The sequence below is a fragment of the Schistocerca gregaria genome, chromosome 6 (genome assembly GCF_023897955.1).
Source record: "Schistocerca gregaria isolate iqSchGreg1 chromosome 6, iqSchGreg1.2, whole genome shotgun sequence".
Classification (NCBI taxonomy): Eukaryota; Metazoa; Arthropoda; class Insecta; order Orthoptera; family Acrididae; genus Schistocerca; species Schistocerca gregaria.
Window position 1 is genome coordinate 495,005,991 of NC_064925.1, and position 23,914 is coordinate 495,029,904.

General features: G+C 45.3%; 1 protein-coding gene across 2 annotated transcripts in view; it reads right to left on the reverse strand.

Moving 5' to 3' along the window:
* The window catches only part of LOC126277921 (zinc finger CCCH domain-containing protein 13-like), a 963,772-nt gene that overhangs the window by 217,262 nt on the left and 722,596 nt on the right, over window positions 1-23,914 (reverse strand). For both annotated transcript variants that reach the window (XM_049977490.1, XM_049977491.1), the window contains one exon: window positions 18,459-20,246. In XM_049977490.1, coding sequence (XP_049833447.1) covers window positions 18,459-20,246 — 1,788 coding nt within the window. The remainder of the gene's footprint in view (window positions 1-18,458; window positions 20,247-23,914) is intronic.

Here is a 23,914-nt window from a genome sequence, read left to right on the forward strand (position 1 = left end):
TAAAGTGAGGAGGAACTCTTCATCTCAATCACTAAGCTGGTCTGATATTCTGTACCCTCATATTGTCTCTGGTGACTGAGCGGAACACATCAACAACCTTCCGTAAGTCAAAGGACACGGGTGCCTTTATCTGCTGCCTTCTGGGTCTCATGGACGAACAATTCATTACTTGCGGTAGTCATGTTGATTCATACTGATGAAATAGTTAGTCTCCAAGAAGGTCATAATTCGCCAGCATGATATTTCACAGTTCCTCAGAAGTATCTTGTAGCTCCATAACCGCAGTGCTTTTCCGAGGCAATTTTAAACTGCCTTCCCTTTGCAGGCCTTGAAATAATACCTGAAATATGACCCATCTTATCAATTATAACCTGACCTACCTCTCCTACACCAGATGATGGCTGTATTCTCTCTTTTCTTGCAGAGATGCTGATAAGATAGTTATCTTTGATTTTCCGTAATACCCACCGCACGTCGTTTTTCATACAACGCCGTCTCCAATCCTATCAGTACCCAAGTGTAACCAAAAGCCCAAGCGGCATTATACTCAAAGCATTCAGGACTACATCATCACCAACATCTGACCTTTTCAATGATCGACAGCCTCACGTTGTCCAAAAAAAGATCTGATCTTCGTGCCTACGCCTAAAGCCGTGCCTTAAACTGATTGTATCAGTTCTATCTAAGTAGCTGGCTCTGAGCACTATGGGACTTAATATCTATGGTCATCAGTCCCCTAGAACTTAGAACTACTTAAACCTAACTAACCTAAGGACAACATACAACACCCAGCCATCACGAGGCAGAGAAAATCCCTGACCCCGCCGGGAATCGAACCCGGGCGCGGGAAGCGAGAACGCTACCGCACGACCACGAGATGCGGGCTTGAAGTAGCTGTTAGATCTCTTTGCAGCGATGCAGCCGAAGAAATAAAACGTGAAATATGTCACATTCTTACAGGAGTTCTTTCTCAAAACGTTTCAGATGCGTCAATATTCGACATATGCCGCTAAACTGACACATAGCGGTCACGCATCGAAAACCTATGCACATGCGCCAGCTCGCCGATTTTTGGTAGAAAGTCACAACGCGCATTAGAAAACTACAGCGTAAAATTCACCTGAAAATGGTTGAACGACCATCACCCGAAATATCATGGCAAGATGTCGATCTCATCCGGCTACAAGCCCGAAACCTTGCTGCACACAGCAATAATACTGATATAGTCGCATCCGGCAATATTACTGGTCTAGGAACATAGTTACTTATTACTATCTGCGTCGATATATGCGTGTGTGTGTGTGTGTTAGAGAGAGAGAGAGAGAAAGAGAGAGGAGAGCAATAAAAAGAGAAAGGTTACAGATGTTAAAAACAAGGCTTCTTTACGATTTTCTTGAAATCTGATTAGGCTATTTATTCAGTAAAGCACTGATGTGTTCAGTTGTGAGTATATCAACAATAAATTTTCTTAAACGTTGCTGGATCGCTCTCGAATCGCCTATGCTGGGGTTTTGGAGAATGTAACGAAAAAACCATCCCGGCTCAGAGCGGAAAGGTTGTTTTCAAGGCTGAAGGAAAATGAAAGTTGCAGCGGTACCTCGCCTTCACCCGTGACGCTAAAACGGGCGCAGGGTTCATTTATTTATGACCGTGCGGATTGTCAGTTTATTGCACGTAGTAAACACTAAATGTGTATTGCATTCTCACTGTGTATACAACTGTACAACTGGAAGACGGCTGTAGGTCGTTTTCATAATTGTGGACATACTTTTTGTACTGTATCGTGTTGAATGTTTCCGTGTTGATGTCATAAAAGAACAGGCTTGTTGGAGTAAATAGATCCAATTGACAATTATCACATTGCAAATCGAAACTGTTTTGGGACGTCTATCAAATTAGAAAGATAAACTTTTGAAGATTTTTCCGTTTCTTATCAAGAGGACAAGAACAATTTTTCTGGGTGAGGAGCGACAATAGAATACTCTCTCTCTCTCTCTCTCTCTGTCTGTCTCTCTCTCTCTGCCGTATATCCTACAGTCATCTATCTTGCAGTTCTACGACGGTGGCCGAAACTACTTCGGTTCTTAGCCGGGGATGCTGCAAGAATAAAACAGAAAAAAACAAGGCTGTGTCTATGACACGGATAAAATTGTCACGACAAAGAAACTGCTCTTATCAACTACCATTAATCAGTGACTTTGGAGACGAGGCTATATTACCTAACTATGGCTTCTACGGCTTCTTTATGCTTCGTGCTAGAAAACTGCAGCATTATCAGACGAGAAATCAGTTCCTAAACGTACGATGCACTAGACTGGTTAATAAAGTGTGTCCACGGGGTGCTACGTTGTTTTGTTCGATGTTCCAACTACACCTGAAGATATGCGAGAGAGAATTGTCAGAGCATGTGCTTCAATAAGTTCCGATGTGACCACTCAATCCATGATAAGAAGACTGCAGCACTGCATTGATACCAATGATCATCACTTCGAACACCTTCTGTAAATGGACGTTCATGCCACCTTTGGGACCTTCGTTGACCTTCAAAGACCTTAGTGTCACACACCATTGGATTCGTCTCGACAGCCGCTATCAGAAAATAAGTACCAAACTACAGCATCCAATATAAAAAAAGTTGACCTTCATATCTGTGACACGACCTCACCAAGCAACGAAAAACTAACGTCATATAATGGCCCCAGTTGTCCAAACAACATCTGTCCCACGAACTTTTCAGTTACTATCATACTGTCAGAGTCATTCTTGGTGACAATAGTTAGTGACTGACCCAGTATAGACAGTGAAACTGCTACTTTTTTAGCAGTCCAAAGGAATCAGCGCACAAGTGCGAGTCATGCAGAGAATTTAAATACGTAACTTTTATAATAATATGTACTGTATGTGAATTTTGTGGGTTCTGTAACGTAGAGATCGATTCGATATAAGGGCAGAGGCCATTTGAGAGGTCTGCGAGTACGGACATGACCTTATGAGTGGCTTGTAAAATTTCTGCAGGACTCCGGTAACTTAAGAGTTTTCGATAGTAGCGCTCGTATAATTCATCAGCAGAGCGCTTAAAGAACTTTAAAATTTCCGCATAGCTTCATGGGTTTTAAACGGCAGCCTACTGTCTAAAGATCTGCCAAATTTCTAAATAAATTCTTGTACAGTGAAAAGTCATCAAGTCTAACTTTGAATAGCAACATGATGAGCCGGAAGGTGTATCCTTGATCGAACTAGTGGTTCAGTTCGTCGTTGCTCTCACGATGTTAAGCAAAAGTTGAATAAAAATTTTCATTGTGGAACGGGACCCAGCTTGTGTAAAGAACATTTATTCATGCCAGAAACCATAATCCTGCCTGCAGTTTAATCATTAGTTTAGAGAACCGTAACCATTTAGAGAAGCGTAACAGGTTAACGTGACAGTTCCCAGGACGCACAGGACGCATCCGGAGCAAACGAACTTCAGAAATCGGTCACGCAGGCAGTTAACCTCTTTGAGACACAGTGACAGTGCAATGACAATAGTCTGTGACAAATTTCGAGCCTGACAATATGTGAACATTGACTTCTTACTAAGATGCGACACCTAACTCAACGCTGTTGTGTCCAAGTGCTACCCACTCTATGCATCGAGCTTCTCGGGCGTGGTAAATGAGAACTGCACTCCACATGCCACATCGAAGTCTCGTAGATTAAATTTGCGTTTTCTTTACAACAACAGTCTTTTGCCGTTCTGTAGATGAAACTTGTTTCTCAAAATGTGTTAAAGTACCAAAGATGACAGATAGCTGTTAATGAAATAATCTCCACTTCATATCTACCACTATTTCTGAAGGCCAGCAAAACTGAGGTTACAAGACAGACCATCTACAACACAGCGCAAAGTGGGTCGCGAAGTATAGATATATAGGAAGGATGAAGGCCCGTATGTCTGCGACCCTCTCCTAACGAACAACGATACAGGAACTTATTTCCTCTCGTGTGCTTCCGCTTGTTTGCCTACGCCATTCGACAGGCGGCTTCCACAGAAAATGCACTGACCCGTCGCTCCCGAACTGTCAGAATTGTTTGACAAGCAATCCGAGAACACAAGAGGAGTTGTGTATTACTCCAGAGCACCAGACCTCATTCCTACTGAACTGATGTAGGCGCCAGCTGGCGGGATGGACGCTCCTTGTACCTTCCTCCGTTATTACACTACTGGCCATTAAAATTGCTACACCAAGAAGAAATGCAGATGATAAACGGGTATTCATTGGACAAATATAATATACTAGAACGACATGTGATTACATTTACACGCAATTTGGGTGCATAGAGCCGATCGATGTGGCCGAGCGGTTCTAGGCGCTTCAGTCTAGAACCGCGCCACCGCTACGGTCCGAGGTTCGAATCCTGCCTCGGGCACGAGTGTGTGTGATATCCTTATGTTAGTTAGATTTAGGTAGTTCTAAGTTCTAGGGGACTGATGACCTCAGATGTTAAGCCCCATAGAGCTCGGAGCCATTTGAACCACTATTTTTTGGTGCATAGATCCTGAGCAATCAGTACCCACAACAACCATCTCTAGCCGTAATAACGGCTTTGATACTCCTGGGCATTGAGTAACACGGAGCTTGGATGGCGTGTACAGCCACAGCTGCCCACGCAGCTTCAACACGATACCACAGTTCATCAAGAGTAGCGACTGGGGTATTGTGACGACCCAGTTGCTCGGCCACCATTGACCAGATGTTTTCAATTGGTGAGAGATCTGGAGAATGTGCTGGCCAGGGCAGCACTGGAACATTTTCTGTAACCAGAAAGGCCCGTACAAAAGCTGCAACATGCGGTCGTGCATTATCCTGCTGAAATGTAGGGTTTCGCAGGGATCAAACTAAGGGTAGAGTCACGGGTCGTAACACTTCTGAAATGTAACGTCCACTGTTCAAAGTGCCGCCAATGCGAACAAGAGGTGACCGAGACGTGTAACCAATGGCACCCCATACCATCACGCTGGGTGATACGCCAGTATGGCGATGACGAATAGACGCTTCCAATGTGCGTTCACCGCGGTGTCGCCACACGCGGATGCGACCACCACGATGCTGTAAACAGAACCTGGATTCATTCGAAAAAATGACGTTTTGCCATTCGTGCACCCAGGTTCGTCGTTGAGTGCACCATTGCGGGCGCTCCTGTCTGTGATGCAGCGTCAAGGGTAACCGCAGCCACGTTCTCCGAGCTGATAGGCCATGCTGCTGCAAACGTCGTCGAACTGTTCGTGCAGATAGTTTTTGCCTTGTAAACGTCCCCATCTGTTGACTCAGGGATCGAGACGTGGATGCACGATCCTTTACAGCCATGCAGATAAGATGTCTGTCATCTCGACTGCTAGTGATACGAGGCCGTTGGGATCCAGCACGGCGTTCCGTATTACCCTCTTCAACCCACCGATTCCATATTCTGCTAACGGTCATTGGATCCCGACCAACGCGGTCAGCAATGTCGCGGAAAGATGAGATCAACCGCAATCGCGATAGGCTACAATCCGGCATTTATCATAGTCGGAAACGCGATGGTACGCATTTCTGCTCCTTGCACGAGGCATCACACAAACGTGTCACCAGGGAACGCCGGTCAACTGCTGTTTGTGTATGAGAAATCGATTGGAAACTTTCCTCGTGTCAGCACGTTGTAGGTGTCGCCACCGGCACCAACTTTGTGTGAATGCTCTGGAATGCTAATCATTTGCATATCACAGCATCTTCTTCCTATCGGTTAAATTTCGCGTCTGTAGCACGTCATTTTCGTGGTGTAGCAATCTTAGTGTAGTTGCTGGACGCGTTTGAGCAGTGATGTTCTACGATGGACTCTCAATGCTTCCTGCGCACCGTGGAGTCTCGTCGTTATCACTATGTGAAAGGAAATACTGTTCGTTACTGGGTAGGGGTGTGTAATTTACTTACACCAATTGCAGGCACCTGAATATTGAAAGGCGCGCCTTAAGCTTTTGCCGACCTCAGCGCCTAACGGGCAGCTTTGGCAACTCCTGAGCGGCGTGCAGTGAGTGCGGCCGTGAGGGATGCTGGCGGGGCCGGCTCTGCGCTGTGGCCACTCACCTTTCGCCGCCCATTATCGGCCGACAGCAGCCGCTCGCCATCACAGAACAACGTGCGGTTTCACACTGTCCGTTCGGGAGACGCTTTTTTAAAGCCGTTGGCGAATGAGACCGTTGTTGGTAATCTTGTATTTTTTATGTTTCCAAGAAAAAAGTACGTGTCTAGGAGTCGAAAGGGTAAATGGAAACCACGACTAGTCAGCTACCTAACTTGGTGTTGAATGTTTAGCTCCTGCCTGATCTGGCCAACATGTCGGTCACGTCTCAAATGTTGCACAACACTTACAACTAATTCCAAATATCACCGTGAACATCACATAATGTACGAGGGTGAGTCAAATGAAAACATTAAATTTGTAATAACAAATCGAAACTTCCCACCGTTATCCTGTAAGTTGCTAAGCGTGTTACAAACAGAATGACCTGTAGATGGCAGCATAGTGCATATGCACACATACCGTCGCAGTATCAGTATAAAGATGGCCACCCCACTTGCGACTTGCACCAGGGAAGAACAGCATTCTGTTATTCGGTTTTTGCGTACTGAAGGTGTGAAACCTATTGAAATTCATCGACGAATGAAGGTTCAGTACGGTGATGCATGTCTCTCACAGCAGCCAGTCTACAATTGTAGTAGGAAATTCGCAAATGGTGTGACTTCAGTGGAAGATGTTCTTCGTCCAGGTCAGGCACAACGAGTTGTGGCTCCACAGAACACCACAGCAGTTGAAGCCATAGTGAAGGAAAACCGCCGAGTGACACTGAATGACATTGCAGCATGTTTACAGGTTAGTCGTGGGGTCGGCACACCACACTGTGCATGATGTGTTCCAGTTTCACAAAGTGTCTGCAAGATGGGTGCCACGGCAGCTGACTCCTGAAATGAGAGAACGACGTGCTGATGCTTTCGAAGAATTTCTTCGGCGCTTTGAACGAGAAAGTGATGGTTTCCTTGCAAGAATCGTTACTGGTGACGAAACCTGGGTTCACTTCCACCAACCGGATACGAAGAGAGTGAGCAAGAAATGGCGCCATTCCTCATCACCAAAACCAAAGAAGTTTCGAACAGAACCAACAGCAGAAAAGGTAGTGCTGACTCTCTTTTGGGACGAAAAATGCGTCATTTTGGAGCATTACATGCTTAAAGGAACCACTGTCACCACTGCAGATCTCCTAAAAAATCATCTGCGACCTGCAATCAAATCAAAGCGACATGGATTGCTGTCAGCAGGTGTCCATTTGCAATATGACAATGCAAGGCCCCACACTGCCCGTACAACAGTTGCAACATTCACAGACCTGCATTTTGAGTGTCTTCCCCATCTACCATACTCAGCAGACCTTGCCCCAAGTGATTTCCATATGTTTGGGCCACTCAAAGACGCAATGGGAGGAAACAAGTTCCGTTCTGATGAAGAGGTACGCCACGCGGTGCATGAGTGGTTGAGCGGACTAGCAAAATAATTTTTTTCTAAAGGAGTTTATGCACTTTGTAAGCGCTTGGGGACTTGCATTGAGCGTGGGGAGAGGGGGGGAGATTATGTTGAAAAGTGATACAGCCCTGCACCATTTCTTCTCAATAAATAAATTTTAAAAAATATATAAGGTTTTCATTTGACTCAGCCTCGGATGATGTGTATTAATGCCGGGAACTTTCTAGTTGTGTTACGTATAGTTACAAAAATGTCCAAATTTTTTTTCTCTTGTTACAAGTGCTCAAGTACGTTTCCATTCAGTGATATGCGAATCTCAACTGACGAAGTTCTCTTCGCACTCTACTGCAAAGTTTCCTAACTAAGTGGATGCTAAAAAATTGATTTATACACCGCAGTTGGACGTAGATGCGACAGTGTTCGCCTCAGCTCTCTGCAGAGTGGTTGATTGTTCCTGTCCTTGCCATCAAGCTGTCAGCTCTTTAACAAAGGATTGCGTAACTGACAGAGTGGCACTTCGGGCAGTGAAAATGGAGGACTACTGTCATCGTTACCTGTACACCCTGGCTCCGTCACTGGCGTAAGCTTCTTGTCGCCTACGTAAAATGTTCTCCGCCTTCGCTTCCTGCACAAGAAGATCTGCCACTATGTACTACGCGCCGCAGGCGCTCCTAATTGAACGGATCGAGGTAAAGTGTGTTGAGCGCTGCACGAATTTGAAACAGCGTTCAAATCATCAAACGACTGCCTGTATGGATCCTGATTTTTCTTATCTTGTCTTGTCGGTTCTCACGTGAAATGAACGTAAGCGGCAGCAGAATCTTTAACTACAGTCTATAAGGAATCTCGATAGCGTTTTGTGAAAGAACGTCATCTTCTATCCAGGGATACCCATTTGAGTTCACGAAGAATCTCCGAAATACTGGCGTGCTGATCGAAGCGACCGGTAAAAATGAGGACGTCCTTGAATTCTTCTGTCTTCCGTTAATCTGACCTGGTGGGGAACCCAAACCCTAGAGCAGTAATGGGCCGCACTAACTTTCTGTACGCTGTCCCGTTTACAGATTAACTATCCTTTCCTAGAATTCTACCTATAAACCGAATCGACTAAGCTTCCGACCTTACCTGCTCCTTCCATTTCACGTGACACTGCAACATTACGCGTAGACGTTTAAACGGCGTTATTGTGTCTGCAACATACCAGTAATACAACATTCGAGCATTACGTGTTGTACTTCTTATGGACCATACGACCTTGAGGCAAGAATTAATGATGCACTACGCCACGGTAATTGAAAAAGCCGTGAGCAAAAATTTGACATTTGATCGAACTTGGCATGCTTGTTTCGATCTTGGCTCTCCGGGATGCCTCCATTGGGACGTTTTGGCTTCGGTTTCGACGTCATAACCGTAAACTCAAGTTTCGTCACCAGTTATGACCCTTTTGAGCAATTCAGGAGCTCCTGAGTGATGCTCATGCTACGAGTCTTCTGATCAAAACTGAGCAACTTTGGAACAAACTTCGCTGACACATGGTTCAAATGGCTCTGAGCACTATTGGACAACATCTGTGGTCACCAGTCCCCTAGAACTTAGAAGTAGTTAAACCTAACTAACCTAAGGACATCACACACATCCATGCCCGAGGCAGGATTCGAAACTGCGACCGTAGCGGTCACGCGGTTCCAGGCTGAAGCGCCTAGAGCCGCGCGGCCATTCCTGCCGGCCGCTGACACATGTCTAATGTCCAAAACATTTGAAAAAACTTCATGACACGAGCTGACCGATACGCCAAATTCCTCAGCAGCTTCTCTTGTGGTAATTCGACGATTTTCCAAAACAATTTTCTTCACAGCTTCGACGTATTCATCTGCTGTTGATGTGCTGCGGCGTCCAGAGCGACGTTCGTCATTGGCATCTTCTGGGCCATCTTGGAAGAGCAGACTCATGGTATGCCACTGTCAACATTTCAGTGTTTTAGAGCACTTGATTACATATTTCACACAAAATTCTTTGCTCCAGATTTTATAATAATCGAAAATCGCCGAGCACGCTAAAACACGTCTAACCTAACTGTCAAAAACAAATGAAGTATGCTGTACAATTGAAACTGTGAACATGTGTTCGGGACATGTGTACCAATATAACAAAAAAAAAAGATCTATACTCGAACGGCCGTCCGAGTTGCCCGAGCGGTTCTAGGCGCTACAGTCTGGAACCCCGCGACCGCTACCGTCGCAGGTTCGAACCCTGCCTCGGGCATGGATGTGTGTGATGTCCTTAAGTTAGTTAGGTTTAAGTAGTTCTAAGTTCTAGGGGACTGATGACCTTAGAAGTTAAGTCCCATTGTGCTCACAGCCATTTGAACCATTTTTTTTAATAACCGAACGAGCTGCCGGAAAAATTAGGGTCCGCCGTACTTACGGACTCTTCGTTTACGTGGATGGGTCCCCGTGATACGGCGGCGGCGTAGTATGAAGTCCGAGTATCCCAGACCTTTCTTCTACATCAGAACGCAGGCTGGGCAGGGAGTCCGAATCACTGTACGGTACTAAAGAAACGATCAATTTTAAAATAAGCGAAAGAAGAAAAAACTTAACAAGTTTGTTTGTGTGGCCATCCTCCGCAGCAAGCATATAAATACTTGTTTTGCAAATCAAACTGCCTTTTCCTGCTGCTAGTTACTTTATTTATTCTTCTCCTGTTCTAAGCCATCATCAGTGGGATCTATAACGCTACAGTTTTGTTAGTTATAGATTCGCGACTTTTTGTAAAAAAAAAAAGTAATGACTTACGATTGCTGATCTACGTTTCCTCACATCTGGTCTGGATGTCGCACTGAATATATGACAGTGATAAAAGTGGTAGTGAGACCTCCAGACCAGACGTAATTACTTTTTTTTTAAAAAAATCTCGAATCTATGACTAACAAAATTGTAGCGTTATAGGTCCCACTGATGATGCCTTATAACAGGAGGAGGCGAAACGCGTATGGGATAAATAAAGTAACTAGCAGCAGGGAAAGGAAGTTTGATTTGCAAAACGAGAAAAAGCTTGATTCTGCTTGAACAAACTTCGGTGTAAGTATCTTCAGAGTAGGAAGCAGGGAATGAGAAATCGAGTTAATAAACATAAGCAGTCTAAAACAGTGTAGACGAAACGCACCCGATTACTGGTGAAGACCGATGACGGATCAGCCATGTTAGCATAGTGGAGCGAGTGCAGGCGGTTACTGTTGTATAGGAAAAGAGAATGACGCACAAGCAGACGCCGGTTTGCGTCATTAACGCGAGTTCCCGCGGCCTTTCACTCGTAACGCGCAGTCAGGTAATACAAGACGCCCACAAGCATCAGCTTCACTTTGAAACACACGTAATACGCAGGAGAAACGTAGCTGAATGTAAAAGTTCACTTTCATTTAACTCCAGCTCCGTCTTCTGGTCTCGCCTGCATTTCCAGTCGCCACAAAAGACTCGTCCGCGAGCCACCGGAACAAGTTTCCACAGCCGGCCTGTCATTACTCACAGCCTGAAAATAACCTGCTGCTGAAAACAGCTCCGCCATTGAATGATTTTTCCTACAGTACAGATTCGCAGTATAACACACACACACACACACACACACACGCACACACACACACACACACACACACACACACACACACACACACACACACACTACCTCTAACTTATTTCTAATTTTAGCCAATCAAACCAAGAGACAGGTTCAATCAAAAGTATGATCCAAGTGTCACATAGGACAGATACATATATACATCGCAATACCAATTTCTGGATTCTCTGTCACTGGAAGGAAAAACAATGATTCAGTTGATAAGTAACTGCCATAAATAATAGAGTTACCAGATGATTAAAAACTAACAGAAATGGAAAAACGCATAATTTCGTTAAGTGTAGCAAAGCTCACGATTCGGTTTTCACACAAATGTTCAGAAAGATTTCTCTGTAATAATTATAAACGATTAGCATAGTAGTGGCATTTTTCAGCGATTTATGCCACTCCCAGTGAATTAGTAGTTCATATAGAGTCGTAGTGCCGTTCGTTTAGGTTTACATTTAGTGAAGTGATTCTCTTTATGATTAATCTACTTTTCAGTTTGGCCTGATACAAAATTTATTTAAACAAGGGTTGTCACCATTTCAAATTTAGTACATTCCTACCCTGTGCTCGTAAAATTTTTAACTCTAAACATTTACAAGCATTGGTATTATTGTGCTGTTTGTAATAGCCCTCTGTACCTTTCCATTAAAAAAAAGTCATTGCTTCAGCTACTGGATGGATTAAAAAAATGTGACGAGGATTTAAGCACAGAACAAAATATCCACCTGTTTGGTTCAGAGTCACTTGATTCAAACTTTGTTTGGATAACATCAACACTCTTTTGATTTAATAGGGTGTCTATGTTCTATGTGATATGCAGTACACTGGACAGGTATCACGAAAAGTAAATGAGACACCTGCGCGTATTTTTATATAAAAAGTTTTAGAGCACACTACGTCAGGATACGATTACAAGTACTCAGAAGGTAACTAAGTTCCCTTCACACTTGTCCGTTTGTAGTTCACAAAATATCTGTCAAGGCCACACTGTTTTTCAGCCGTGGCAGAACTTATAGAAGATTGTATAATAGGAACCATATCATACTCTGGTGCACAAATTTCTTAAATCCCCCCTGTACGAGGCATATCGAAGAACCAGTCTCATTATCAAGGATTTATAACAATACAAAAATATATAACACAATATGCACGCAGAGTGAGAAGCACTGCATGCCTTCGAGATAATATTCTATTCAAAATAAAATGACTGACGTCATATTTATAGCGTAACAGTAGATGAAGCATGTGGTGCTTTTCTTTCTTCATACGTAGAATTTCCCACCCATTCCTCAGTGTATGTTACAACACCGCCACTAATAATATGTGTGTATACTTGCAGTACATAATTTTTATTCTATATCAATGCATGATGAATCTTAATTTCTCGAAACGCTTATTACGAATAAAATTTAAGTAATCAGAAAATTATGGCTACTAACAGCTGTCAACAAACATTTGTTTGTTACAGGTTACACACGCTGGTCGATAAATTTGCAGAGTTTGGTTAGGTTCGTTTCCAAAGTGTTTGCCATAAGCAATGCTTACCTTCATCGTTACAGGCTATTTATTCAGTTAGTTGGCGCAAGTAACTTTGTATTTCAGTTTAACTGACAGTAACCACAAACTAGTGAAAATGTGTGTAATATGTAATACGAGTTGAAGATGTGGGGAAAAAAAGAAGAAAATGAGAACAGGTAACGAAACATTACAACACAAATAACACTGAATTGACCTTGTAACCGTACATTAGGGTTCATTACAATCTGGAGCTGCCTCTTAACACGAACTGGTCCGAATCTGGACCGCTGTGCTCTCGACGATTTTACGGAAAACCTTAATGGAATGTCTTCACGCTCCTGAATCCCACGACACTGGCGCACAACTTTAGCGATAGCCCACTCATGCTGCCGGACGCGGTGGTCTAGCGGTTCTAGGCGCCCAGTCCGGAACCGCGCGACTGCTACGGTCGCAGGTTCGAATCCTGCCTCGGGCATGGATGTGTGTGATGTCCTCACGTTAGTTAGGTTTAATTAGTTCTAAGTTCTAGGCGACTGATGACCTGAGAAGTTTAGTCGCATAGTGCTCAGAGCCATTTGAACCATTTGAACCCACTCGAACTGTGTCATTGGTTAGACACGGATAACAGTGTCGCAAGCTAGCCCCGAGAGAGGACTGATCAGTACCAAAGCTGAAGTCTGAGGGCAAAGAAGCACGGACGGCATTTAACTGTGGTTGTTTATCATGAGAAGTACGAGTCGATGGAAATATACTGATTAGAAACACGACATTCGTTCTGAAATACACGCGTTAGCACTTGGTGTATCCTCACCGCAATACGCTAATGAATTAGTCCACAACGAGGCACCAAGGCTTCTTACAAAAGAAGATTCAGTGAAAAATATAAAAAGGAGACCTTCACAGGTTTCATATAAATAACGAAAGAAATTTTGAAAACAATCCTGTAGCTAAGATTTTGTTGGTTTCTTAGCGATGGAAATTGGTGAAGTCAGCAGTGGAACCTTTTTTTTATGGAGATTAAAGGCGACTCTCTTTTTTCCCACTCCGTTGAGTTTACTTCGCTTATTTCTTTTACGTCGATTTTGAAACAACTACAACTTCATCTTCGGGCAGATTACCACAGCGATCAATGCGATACACCATTGCAGGTATATCTTGTTTTGAGTTTGCCAGTATATCTTGTTTTGAGTTTGAGGATGATGGAGCACATTAAGAGGATAAGCTTGCCGGGGTATATCACACTGATCACAGTCCTTAAGTGACTGAAGACGAAGTTGTAGTTGCATCGCAATCAATAACAATTAAATAAAACAATAAAGACTATCAATTATCAACCATAAAACTCGGAAGAAAGAAGTAGCGTACTGAAGTAAACTTCCTGGCGTTAGCAGACGATTTTTCTGTTCCATCTCAAAATCGGCAGACGCAGAAGTAAAAGTCATTCTATGGGAAAAGATGCCGTAGAGCACGTTTAACAATGTCTGCAGAGAAAAACATATTTTTCACTAATATAAAAATTGCACCAAAATTTTTACGCGTTACATTGGTCTTCCAGAAAGGAGCAATAATTCCAAAAAATAAGTTAGAAAGAGCTAACGTGAAACGAAAGGATTCACAAAATGAAAAACGCGTTACATTGGTCTTCCAGAAAGGAGCAATAATTCCAAAAAATAAGTTAGAAAGAGCTAACGTGAAACGAAAGGATTCACAAAATGAAAAACGCGTATGGAATAATAAAAAAAATGTACAATAAAAAGCGCGTATCAAGAAACGGAACATTAATGCATCACAGCATAGTCGTGAAACCAGAATGAACCAGAGCAAGTGAATGCCTAGCTGTGGATTGTACGAGTAAATTAGACAAAGAATCATGAGCAAACTTTTAGGTCAAATAAGGACAGAAGTCAGAAAATAAAAAAACAATGACGTAATATATCAAAATAAAGAAAAAGTATCAGAGACAATAAGGAAAAGAACACTGATATTTTATGATTTGTACAGGGTGAATGTCAATATGCCGACAAAATAGATCTTCGTGTACCTGTAGGAAAAGAAATTTAAAAACAATCTGCATCTGAGAAGATGAAGATTTAGAAATGCAGAAGAAGCAGAAGATGCATGAAGAAGATATACCGCCGGAAAGAAAGAGTTAAATTTAGAAGGATTGCAAGGCAGAAGCAGTAAGAGAACAGGTATGCAGTAGTCTGATGAAAGAAAAAGTGACATGGCGGAAAGATGAATGAACATAGCGGGAAATAAAAGAGAAAGAACTGAAATTGTCACGTAGTACCTAGAAGGCCAAAGCGCAAAAGAAAACAAACAAAAAACAAAAAAGAAAAAAAAAACTACGAACAGAGCTGAGTAGAAGAAAAATATTACCAGAAAAACCTGAATTCTCCGTGACAAAAATGCATCATCCAAAATTTTAAAAAAAACTTTGACGTTATTCATGACGTAATTCGTAACACTTTAAACAACTGACAGTGTACTCTGAAAGATTGGTGGTAGAGTTCAGCCCTTATGTAGCATATCTGTAACGATCAGTAATCACAGAAAACACGTAGAGTGGCAATATCCATCAACTGATCAGAGCGTACTGCGCATGTAGCCAACATCAAACGAAATAGTCACGTAACGTTGGTATGACACCGTCGTTTACCCTTTTCACTAGGCAGGCAACTTACACGTATTTGCTCGGTTTTCACACTTTTATTTATTAGTATCGACAATGGTGATAAATCGTTACTGCCAGAGGTGCAAATCTAAATTCATTAATGCACGAAAAGTTACTGTTAACGGATAACTACCACAAATGTCTAATTGTAGTTATCATACTACTAAGAGGCACTTTATGTGTTGATTAATGTGGAGACATGGCGTAATGAAGGCGTATAATCGTAGGGCATATTTTTGTAAGTGCTAGAAGCGCTAGATAAATTCCGAAGCGTAGGAGTGTCATAACAGTAAATCCGTTAAATGTGCACATATTGCGATCGGTTTTCATTCAAGCTAAGGTGTATAAACAGAAACCTGAGCCATTACCTCCAGGTTAAACAAATCTTCAAATCATTGCTCTTTTTTTAGCGCAGTGACAATAGGTAGCCGTAGTTCTAGTGTCTCGAATTACATAATGCGTATTTGTGATTAATATTTTAGTTCAACACTTGCCTCGAGAAAGTAGAAATGGAGGAATTTCGTCCGTAAAATAGTTTCATAGTGAGATAAATCGCTAATGTAGTACATTTTATAGCTAGAAATTCGATATTATTCGCGACACTTTCACTTTGGTTTACAAGGAAGCTGTTTCGTAACGACACTGCAGGAAAATTTATTGAAACGGAGACTCAGCAATACTGTCAAGTGCAGCACAAAACCTTAGAAAGATTGCCGTGGCTATTTTTTCTTTTCCTGTAACATAATAATTTGCGACATCTGAGGCGTAATACTTGTCACAAACTTGCGAAATGTCCTTGCATTTGTCTCTTAAAAGCGCTAAGTTAAGTTCATTCCAGATATCGTATGCAAATTATTAAGATGTCTGAAAGGTTTTCCAGAGTACTCTACCAGTCACAAAATTTGTTGACTACTGAAAGTGTTTAATGAAGGATCTCGTTTCGAGCTATAAAACTAATCTTCAAGCTACAGTGACAATACAGAAGCTTTTAATAAAACTATTTCGTAGGTATTAAAGTCATTTTGTACACCCTTGGCAAGTTCTGTATCCATCTTTGTCCATGTGAAATGCCTGTCTTATTGTGGTATGTTCAGTTGCCTCCATTTCTGTGGCTGCTTGGAACTTGTTAACCGCTGTTCACAAATTTGCAAAGGATATATGAAACACAAAATCATAGTCAACAGTCTTGTTGAAGAAGCCAGCTATTCCACATTAAGAGCACATGCCAGAACTGTACAGAACACCTTTAATATCTTTGTATACTTTTGTTAAAAGATTTTGTATTGCACTGTAGCCTGAAGATGAGGTTTACGTCTCGAAAAATAATGTTTCATTAAATAATTTGAGTGCCAACAAGTTTTGTTACTGGTAGTGGTCTCTGAGAAACCTATTCATATTTTCGAACAAGTCACGGTCGATTAATAGCCAGTATGGCTGTAACTTGTTACCAGGGTGTCTATGAAACGCGTGTACAAATTGGTTCAAATGGCTCTGAGCACCATGGGTCTTAACATCTGAGGTCATCAGTCCCCTAGAACTTAGAACTACTTAAACCTAACTAACCTAAGGACATCATACACATCCATGCCCCAGGCAGGATTCGAACCTGCGACCGTAGCGGTCGCACGGTTCCAGACTGAAGGGCCAAGAACAGCTCGGCCACTCCGCCCGGCGCGTGTACAAATCCACGATATTTTTGAGAAGGGTGTTTGTGCTAACCAATTAAGAATACTCCATAGCTCTAAAGCGGTTACGGGCACACGTTACTCCGCAGTATAACCATGTGACTTTCCGAGTGTATGAATGACGGCGAGGAAACTTCAGTTCTGAACATTTCCTATATTTTCTTCTCTACGAGAAAGGAAAAAAAACAATTGATTTTCCATCCTGGTTGTTATAGAATCACTATTATTTGCACAACAATAAACTGATTTTGACCATTATTCATTACCTGCATTCTTCAAAACATGGGCAACAGCAACGTCCTGTGTTCGTCTTATTAATAATACTGTACTGGTATCATCTATGGTTGAAATTCGACCAAATGTGTTTCTAAAGTAACGAAAGTCATTGTTTTAGATAAATAATTGCAATTTATTCGTAGGCAGACCTTAGTTCTTAGCTGAATAAAGTCCTGCAAAACAGAAAAAGAGTTAGGACTATCAATGCCCACATTATTCCTGTTACTTTGCCAACACAAAAATAGCATCTCTCTAGCTCTTCATTTTTCAGTCCAACCGATTGGTGTTCTTATTCGAGTCACACCCTAAAATATAATACAGGAAGTTGTAGCAACTGAAATTGAAGAGATTGATAATTAGGAACTTACTGCAGTTTGCATGGTATGAGCGGCAAATGAACAGAAAGTTAGGTCTCCCTACTGGTAAACAAAACTAAGCGAAAACAGGACGCCAATAAACAATGTTCTGTGCAGTCTATTTTGGCCCCGACGGCTTTCTTACTGTGATGCTTTCCACTGCTGACAACATCAACGACCTAGCAGTTGTTGCACTGTCGCTGCCTAGTATGCATGGGTTACTGCAAATGAACCTTGTAAACGTAAACGTACCTAGAATGCGATATCAAGAAACATAGTTACTTTCGTGTGCCATTTCCACCACAGCACCTGATGTGTACGCAAGGCAAAAGTTGGCAAAACTTCGATTTTCGATGTTTTTAGGTATTGGAGATTTCAATGCGTCATAGAGAAGGTATCATTAGAGTTATGAATATGAAAACATCTACTGGCTTTTACCACTCTCAAATGCTATGTACATCCTTGGTTATTTTCTTTGTGCACATCTGTGAAAAAGTAACTTTCGAATTATATATGTTTCATTGGCCTCCTCGTATAATTAATATTAAAAACCGGTACTTCTATTTTCGTGTTGACATATTAATGTTACGATAGGAGTAGGCACTTGGAAATGCTGATGGTAGTGTAAATAACAGTGATCCTATAGCGAGCAGAGTGGAACTGTCCTGCGCTCGAAATAAAGGAACTACTGGGACGGACTGTGACGCATGGCAAGCGGTGCCCGCGACCGAATCGCTAGCGAGGTGCGGCGCCTGGCAGCGCGCGGCCCAGTGACGTCACTGGCAGACTGACCTGATGAGCACGGTGGAGGCGGGCAGCACGTCGTTGCTCTTGTGCCGCTCCTGCACCAGCCGCGTCGACGAGAAGCTGGTGGCGCCGGCGGTGGCGGTCCGGGCCGAGTAGAAGTGCCTGCCGGGGCGCGGGTCGTCCTCGGCGTCGCTGGCGTGCACCGGTGTGGGCGTGGCCGTCGGCGTGGGTGTGGCGCCGGTGCGCAGGTCGACGCGCGTCACGTTGGCCGCGGGCGGCGGCGGCGACGACGGCGACGCCGACCCGCGGCCGCCGATGAAGATCTTGGCCGACGGGCCCTCCACCGTCCGCACGTCGTCGTAGCGGCGCGGCTCCTTGCGGTAGTCCACCTCGATGCCCGAGTCGGCGAAGAAGTCCTTCTTGCTGGAGGAGCCGCTGCTGGTGACGGTGGTGGTGGCGCTCGCGGACAGGTCGGCCGCGTAGCGCGTCGAAGCGGCGCTCTTGCGCCGGTTGCGGTCGTTCTCGTAGCGCACGTGGTCGTCGTCGACGTCGTCGCCGTCGGCGTAGTCTATCTGCGAGGCGAGGAATTCCCTCCTGTTGCTGTAGCGGCCGTCGGGCGCCGCCTTGCGCGGCGGGTCCGTCGCGTACTTTCTGGCGGACTCGGTCAGGTCCCTCTTGTTGTAGCTGCTGAAGCGCTCCTTGCGCTGGCTCTCGATGCGCGACTCCAGCCGGTCCCTGCGCGAGCTCAGGTCGCCGCTGTCGATGAGTCTGGTCTGGATGACGGGGTCCCGGCCGTAGAAGCCGCCGACGCCGTCCAGCGGCTCGTCGAACAGCCGCGACTCGCTGCCGTACTTCTCGCGTCGCACGAAATCGTCGTCGTCGTCGTCGTAGCTCTTCCTGAGCCGCGGGTCGAACAGGTGGTCGACGTCGTAGCGGCCGGAGCCTTCGACGAGGAAGTCCTTGCGGCGCGAGTCCATGCCGTCGGCCCTGCCGCGGCCGGACGAGTCGAGGCCGAAGTCGGCCTCGTAGCGCGAGCTGGACTCCTGCACGACGTACTCCTTCTTGTAGAGGCCGCCGTCGGGCGAGACGCCGCTGTAGGCGAACTCGCGCCGGGCGCTGCTCGCCTTGCCGCCGCCGGGCAGCGCGTGCTCGGACGCGTCGGCGCTCTCGCGCGACTCGAAGACCGCGTCGCGGTCGCGGCGGTAGCGGCGGAGGTCGGCGGCGGAGGTGAGCTCGTGGCGCGCGCCCAAGTCCATGCTGAGGCTGACGCCCTCGTCGTCGTCGTCGGCGTCCGCTTGCGGCGGCGGCGCGGCGCGCTGTGCCGCCACCGGCACCTGGGTGTGCACCGTCTGCTTGCCGGACCCCCCTCCGCCGACCACCACCTCCGCGTAGATCACTTGCCCCTCCACCGCGCCGCCGGGCGAGGCCGCTGGCGGCGGCTGCGGCTGCTGCGGCTCCGTGTAGGAGAAGGGCAGGTTGTTGTTGTGGCGGCGGCCCTCGCCGGGCGCGACCAGCGCCGACGGGCCGAGCCCTCGCGGCGGCTTCGCCTTCCTCTTCGTCTCCTGCGACAGGCGGCGCGCCAGCGTCTCGACGCTGCGGCCTCGCGTCACGGGCGGTCGGGGCGCCGGCGCCTGGCTGCTGTGCATGGCGGGGGCGGCGGCAGCCGCATCGGCCGCCAAGTCGTAGCCGCCGCGCGGCGGCGCGTCCTCTATGATGGGCGACAGCTGCTTCTTGGGGGGCGGCTGGGCGCCGGCGGGGCCCTCCTCCGGTTTGGCCTCGCTGTCGCTCAGGCTCTTCTTCAGGATGTTCTTACGCGGCCGCGGTGAGGGAGACCTGCGGCACACACGAGGGAGCCGGTTGCTTATTTTGATACGTAAATCACACACCAATAATCCGCTAGGTTTTAATCCACAGTACAGGACGTAGGCAAATAACTGAACATAAGATCGTTGTTGCAAGCAACAGCGAATTTTGGATGCTGTTAAAGTGTCACCGTCAAAGTGTAAACTAATATACTTTGTGTGAAAGTGTTCTGGACATCTAAATGGAGGCAGACAGATCCGAAGAAAGCTGCCTATACTGTCGCAAACCAGCACCCAGCATTATGCTACTACCAGTAATGATGTAACTTCCCGGATCCTCCCAAAACCATCTGCAGATGAACCTGAAAAGGTTCGAAAACCGGTTCATGTAATAAAGCATTATTGCCGGCCGGTGTCGACGATAGGTTCTAGGCTCTTCAGTCTGGAACCGCGCGACCGCTACGGTCGCTGGTTCGAATCCTCCCTCGGGCATGGTTGTGTGTGATGTCCTTAGGTTAGTTAGGTTTAAGTAGTTCTACGTTCTAGGGGACTGATGACCTCAGGTGTTAAGTCCCACAGTGCTCAGAACCATTTCAACCAATAAAGCATTATTATTCAAAAAAAGTGACTGGTTGCAGTTGTGTAAAACTTATTTACATTCAATATACAGTCACGGTTCTAAAATACCCGTAATGGATACGCATAATAACTGAACATAGTTGCAAATAACATCGCAAGAGCTACTCTGAGATGAAAAACTTGGTGCACGAGAAGATTAATTTGTAGCGGGCTGTATCAAACGTGTCAGACGACTGACTACTAAAAAAAAAAAAAAAATGCAGCAGAAACACTAAACATAAATTTCAAGGACCAAATGGAAAAACTTGAGCTAAAAGAAAGAAAAATTTTAAGAAAAATCATAGGACCAAAATTTCAAGTCAATAAGATGATTGTGGTGTCACCGCCAGACACCACACTTGCTAGGTGGTAGCCTTTAAATCGGCCGCTGTCCGTTAGTATACGTCGGACCCGCGTGTCGCCACTATCAGTGATTGCAGACCGAGCGCCGCCACACGGCAGGTCTAGAGAGACATCCTAGTACCCGCCCCAGTTGTACAGCCGACTTTGCTAGCGATGGTTCACTGACTTCTACGCCCTCATTTGCAGAGACGACAGTTTAGCACAGCCTTCTACGTCATTTGCTACGACCTAGCAAGACGCCATACTCAGTTACTATGTCTTCTGAACAGATAGCATTGTGAATCATGTACCGTCAAGAGCGACGTTCATCATTAATGGATTAAAGTTAAGAATCAATCTAGCTACGTCCGCTTTCTGAATTCTAATTCCTTGTCATGTTCCAGACCTCACGTCAGTATAGTTCTTCCCTTCTCCCTCCTCACGTCAGCCTGCGTGGGCTAAAACGCGTGCATTTCGGCCTCCACTAGTAACACGGTGTTAGCTCTTCAGCTAACACAACAATGATATACATCAAAAATGAAACTCTCTACAAGAAAACTGAAAAGCTTTCAGATACTATGCGGAAAAGGTGGATAAATTTTTATGGTCATCTTCTCTGAATGAATTCCAACAGATTAACTAAACAAATCTTTGACTTTTTCTGTAACCGCAAAACGAAACCCCACTGGTTTAAAGAAACTGAGAAAGACCTCGTAGAATTAAAGATTTCAGAAAATTCACTTACTGATCGAACAGCTAAATTAGTTACTAAAGAAGAAACATAAGGTCCCAAGACAAATCTACACAAAAGTCCAAAACCTGCATCTCGTAAGAAGAGAGGAAAAGAAAATCAGAAAGAATGAAGAAATACTGGGCACTAAGAAAAGAACAACGTGCAAAGAAATGACTGATCCAGCGTACCCCAAAGAGGGTGAAACGAAAGAAGAAGAAAAAAATAAAAAAGTTGACAAAACGTTTTGGGTACCCTACCGAGCCATAATGTAATAATAATGTAAAAACCAGCGTTACAGTGGCCTTCTTCTGGGGTTACTGGCCAGTAGATCCAGCGAAAGCCACTGTAACGAGGGGTTCTTCCGGGATAGTTTTTTATAGTATGACAGTACGATACTCAGAAAACGTTTTAAATCAACTGACTCTGGCAGCGGAAGCTTATGCAGTTATAAAAAACAGGTTGCTTACAATCAATTCATTGGATCACACGAGACAATATGAAGCATGGAAATGGAAAATGTTACATTTTAGGTAAATTGAAGGTGGACTGAGGGAGAAAGGAAAGGAAAAGGAGGGAGGGAGGGGGGGGGGGGGGGGCTCACTGCTCTCAGTTGCTTCGGGACATTACGCAGCATCAGTGGCGACGAATGGAAATGTGTACCGGACTGAGATTCGAACCTGGGATCTCCTCCTCTCTAGGCAGGTGGGACAACCACCGCGCCACCCGGGACACAGCGTTATCGCAACTACGCGGGCTATCTCGACGCGCCTCAAGGCCGATCCACATTCACAAAACGTTCTAAGTGTCAAATCTGACACTTTTCAGGAGAACGAAAAAAAATTATTTATGGATTCTTCCGTTACTTCTTGTCAGAATATTCAATGTTGAATAACAAGTACAATCTTTTTGTTCTGGCGATTTTCTGACGATGGACTAAAGTGCCAAAAACTAATTTGAAACAAACTAAAATCAGCAGAACAAAAACAGTGTGTTTGTTATCCAACTTTAAATATCTCTTAATAGTCTGCTTCCGGGTGTTCAGCCGAGTTGCTGTTCCCATGTTATACCCAACGTTTCGACGACGGACCCAGTCGTCTTCTTCAAGTGCTGCGAGTTTTGTTGTTACTTGTACTCGCTACCTGGACTCCAACCAATCTGGGGTGAACATAAAATGTATGCAACAACTCGGCAGAGCAGCCAGAAGCACGCTGTTAATAAAAACCGGATACGTCCGAGTAACACTCGTGCTGTGAGGGTTTCGTACGGACTTGATTTATGTATGTAGGTAGTTCATGAGTAGGGTTTGATGAGTGAGTGTACCGTGTTTGCCAGTACCAACATACACTCCTGGAAATGGAAAAAAGAACACATTGACACCGGTGTGTCAGACCCACCATACTTGCTCCGGACACTGCGAGAGGGCTGTACAAGCAATGATCACACGCACGGCACAGAGGACACATCAGGAACCGCGGTGTTGGCCGTCGAATGGCGCTAGCTGCGCAGCATTTGTGCACCGCCGCCGTCAGTGTCAGCCAGTTTGCCGTGGCATACGGAGCTCCATCGCAGTCTTTAACACTGGTAGCATGCCGCGACAGCGTGGACGTGAACCGTATGTGCAGTTGACGGACTTTGAGCGAGGGCGTATAGTGGGCATGCGGGAGGCCGGGTGGACGTACCGCCGAATTGCTCAACACGTGGGGCGTGAGGTCTCCACAGTACATCGATGTTGTCGCCAGTGGTCGGCGGAAGGTGCACGTGCCCGTCGACCTGAGACCGGACCGCAGCGACGCACGGATGCACGCCAAGACCGTAGGATCCTACGCAGTGCCGTAGGGGACCGCACCGCCACTTCCCAGCAAATTAGGGACACTGTTGCTCCTGGGGTATCGACGAGGACCATTCGCAACCGTCTCCATGAAGCTGGGCTACGGTCCCGCACACCGTTAGGCCGTCTTCCGCTCACGCCCCAACATCGTGCAGCCCGCCTCCAGTGGTGTCGCGAC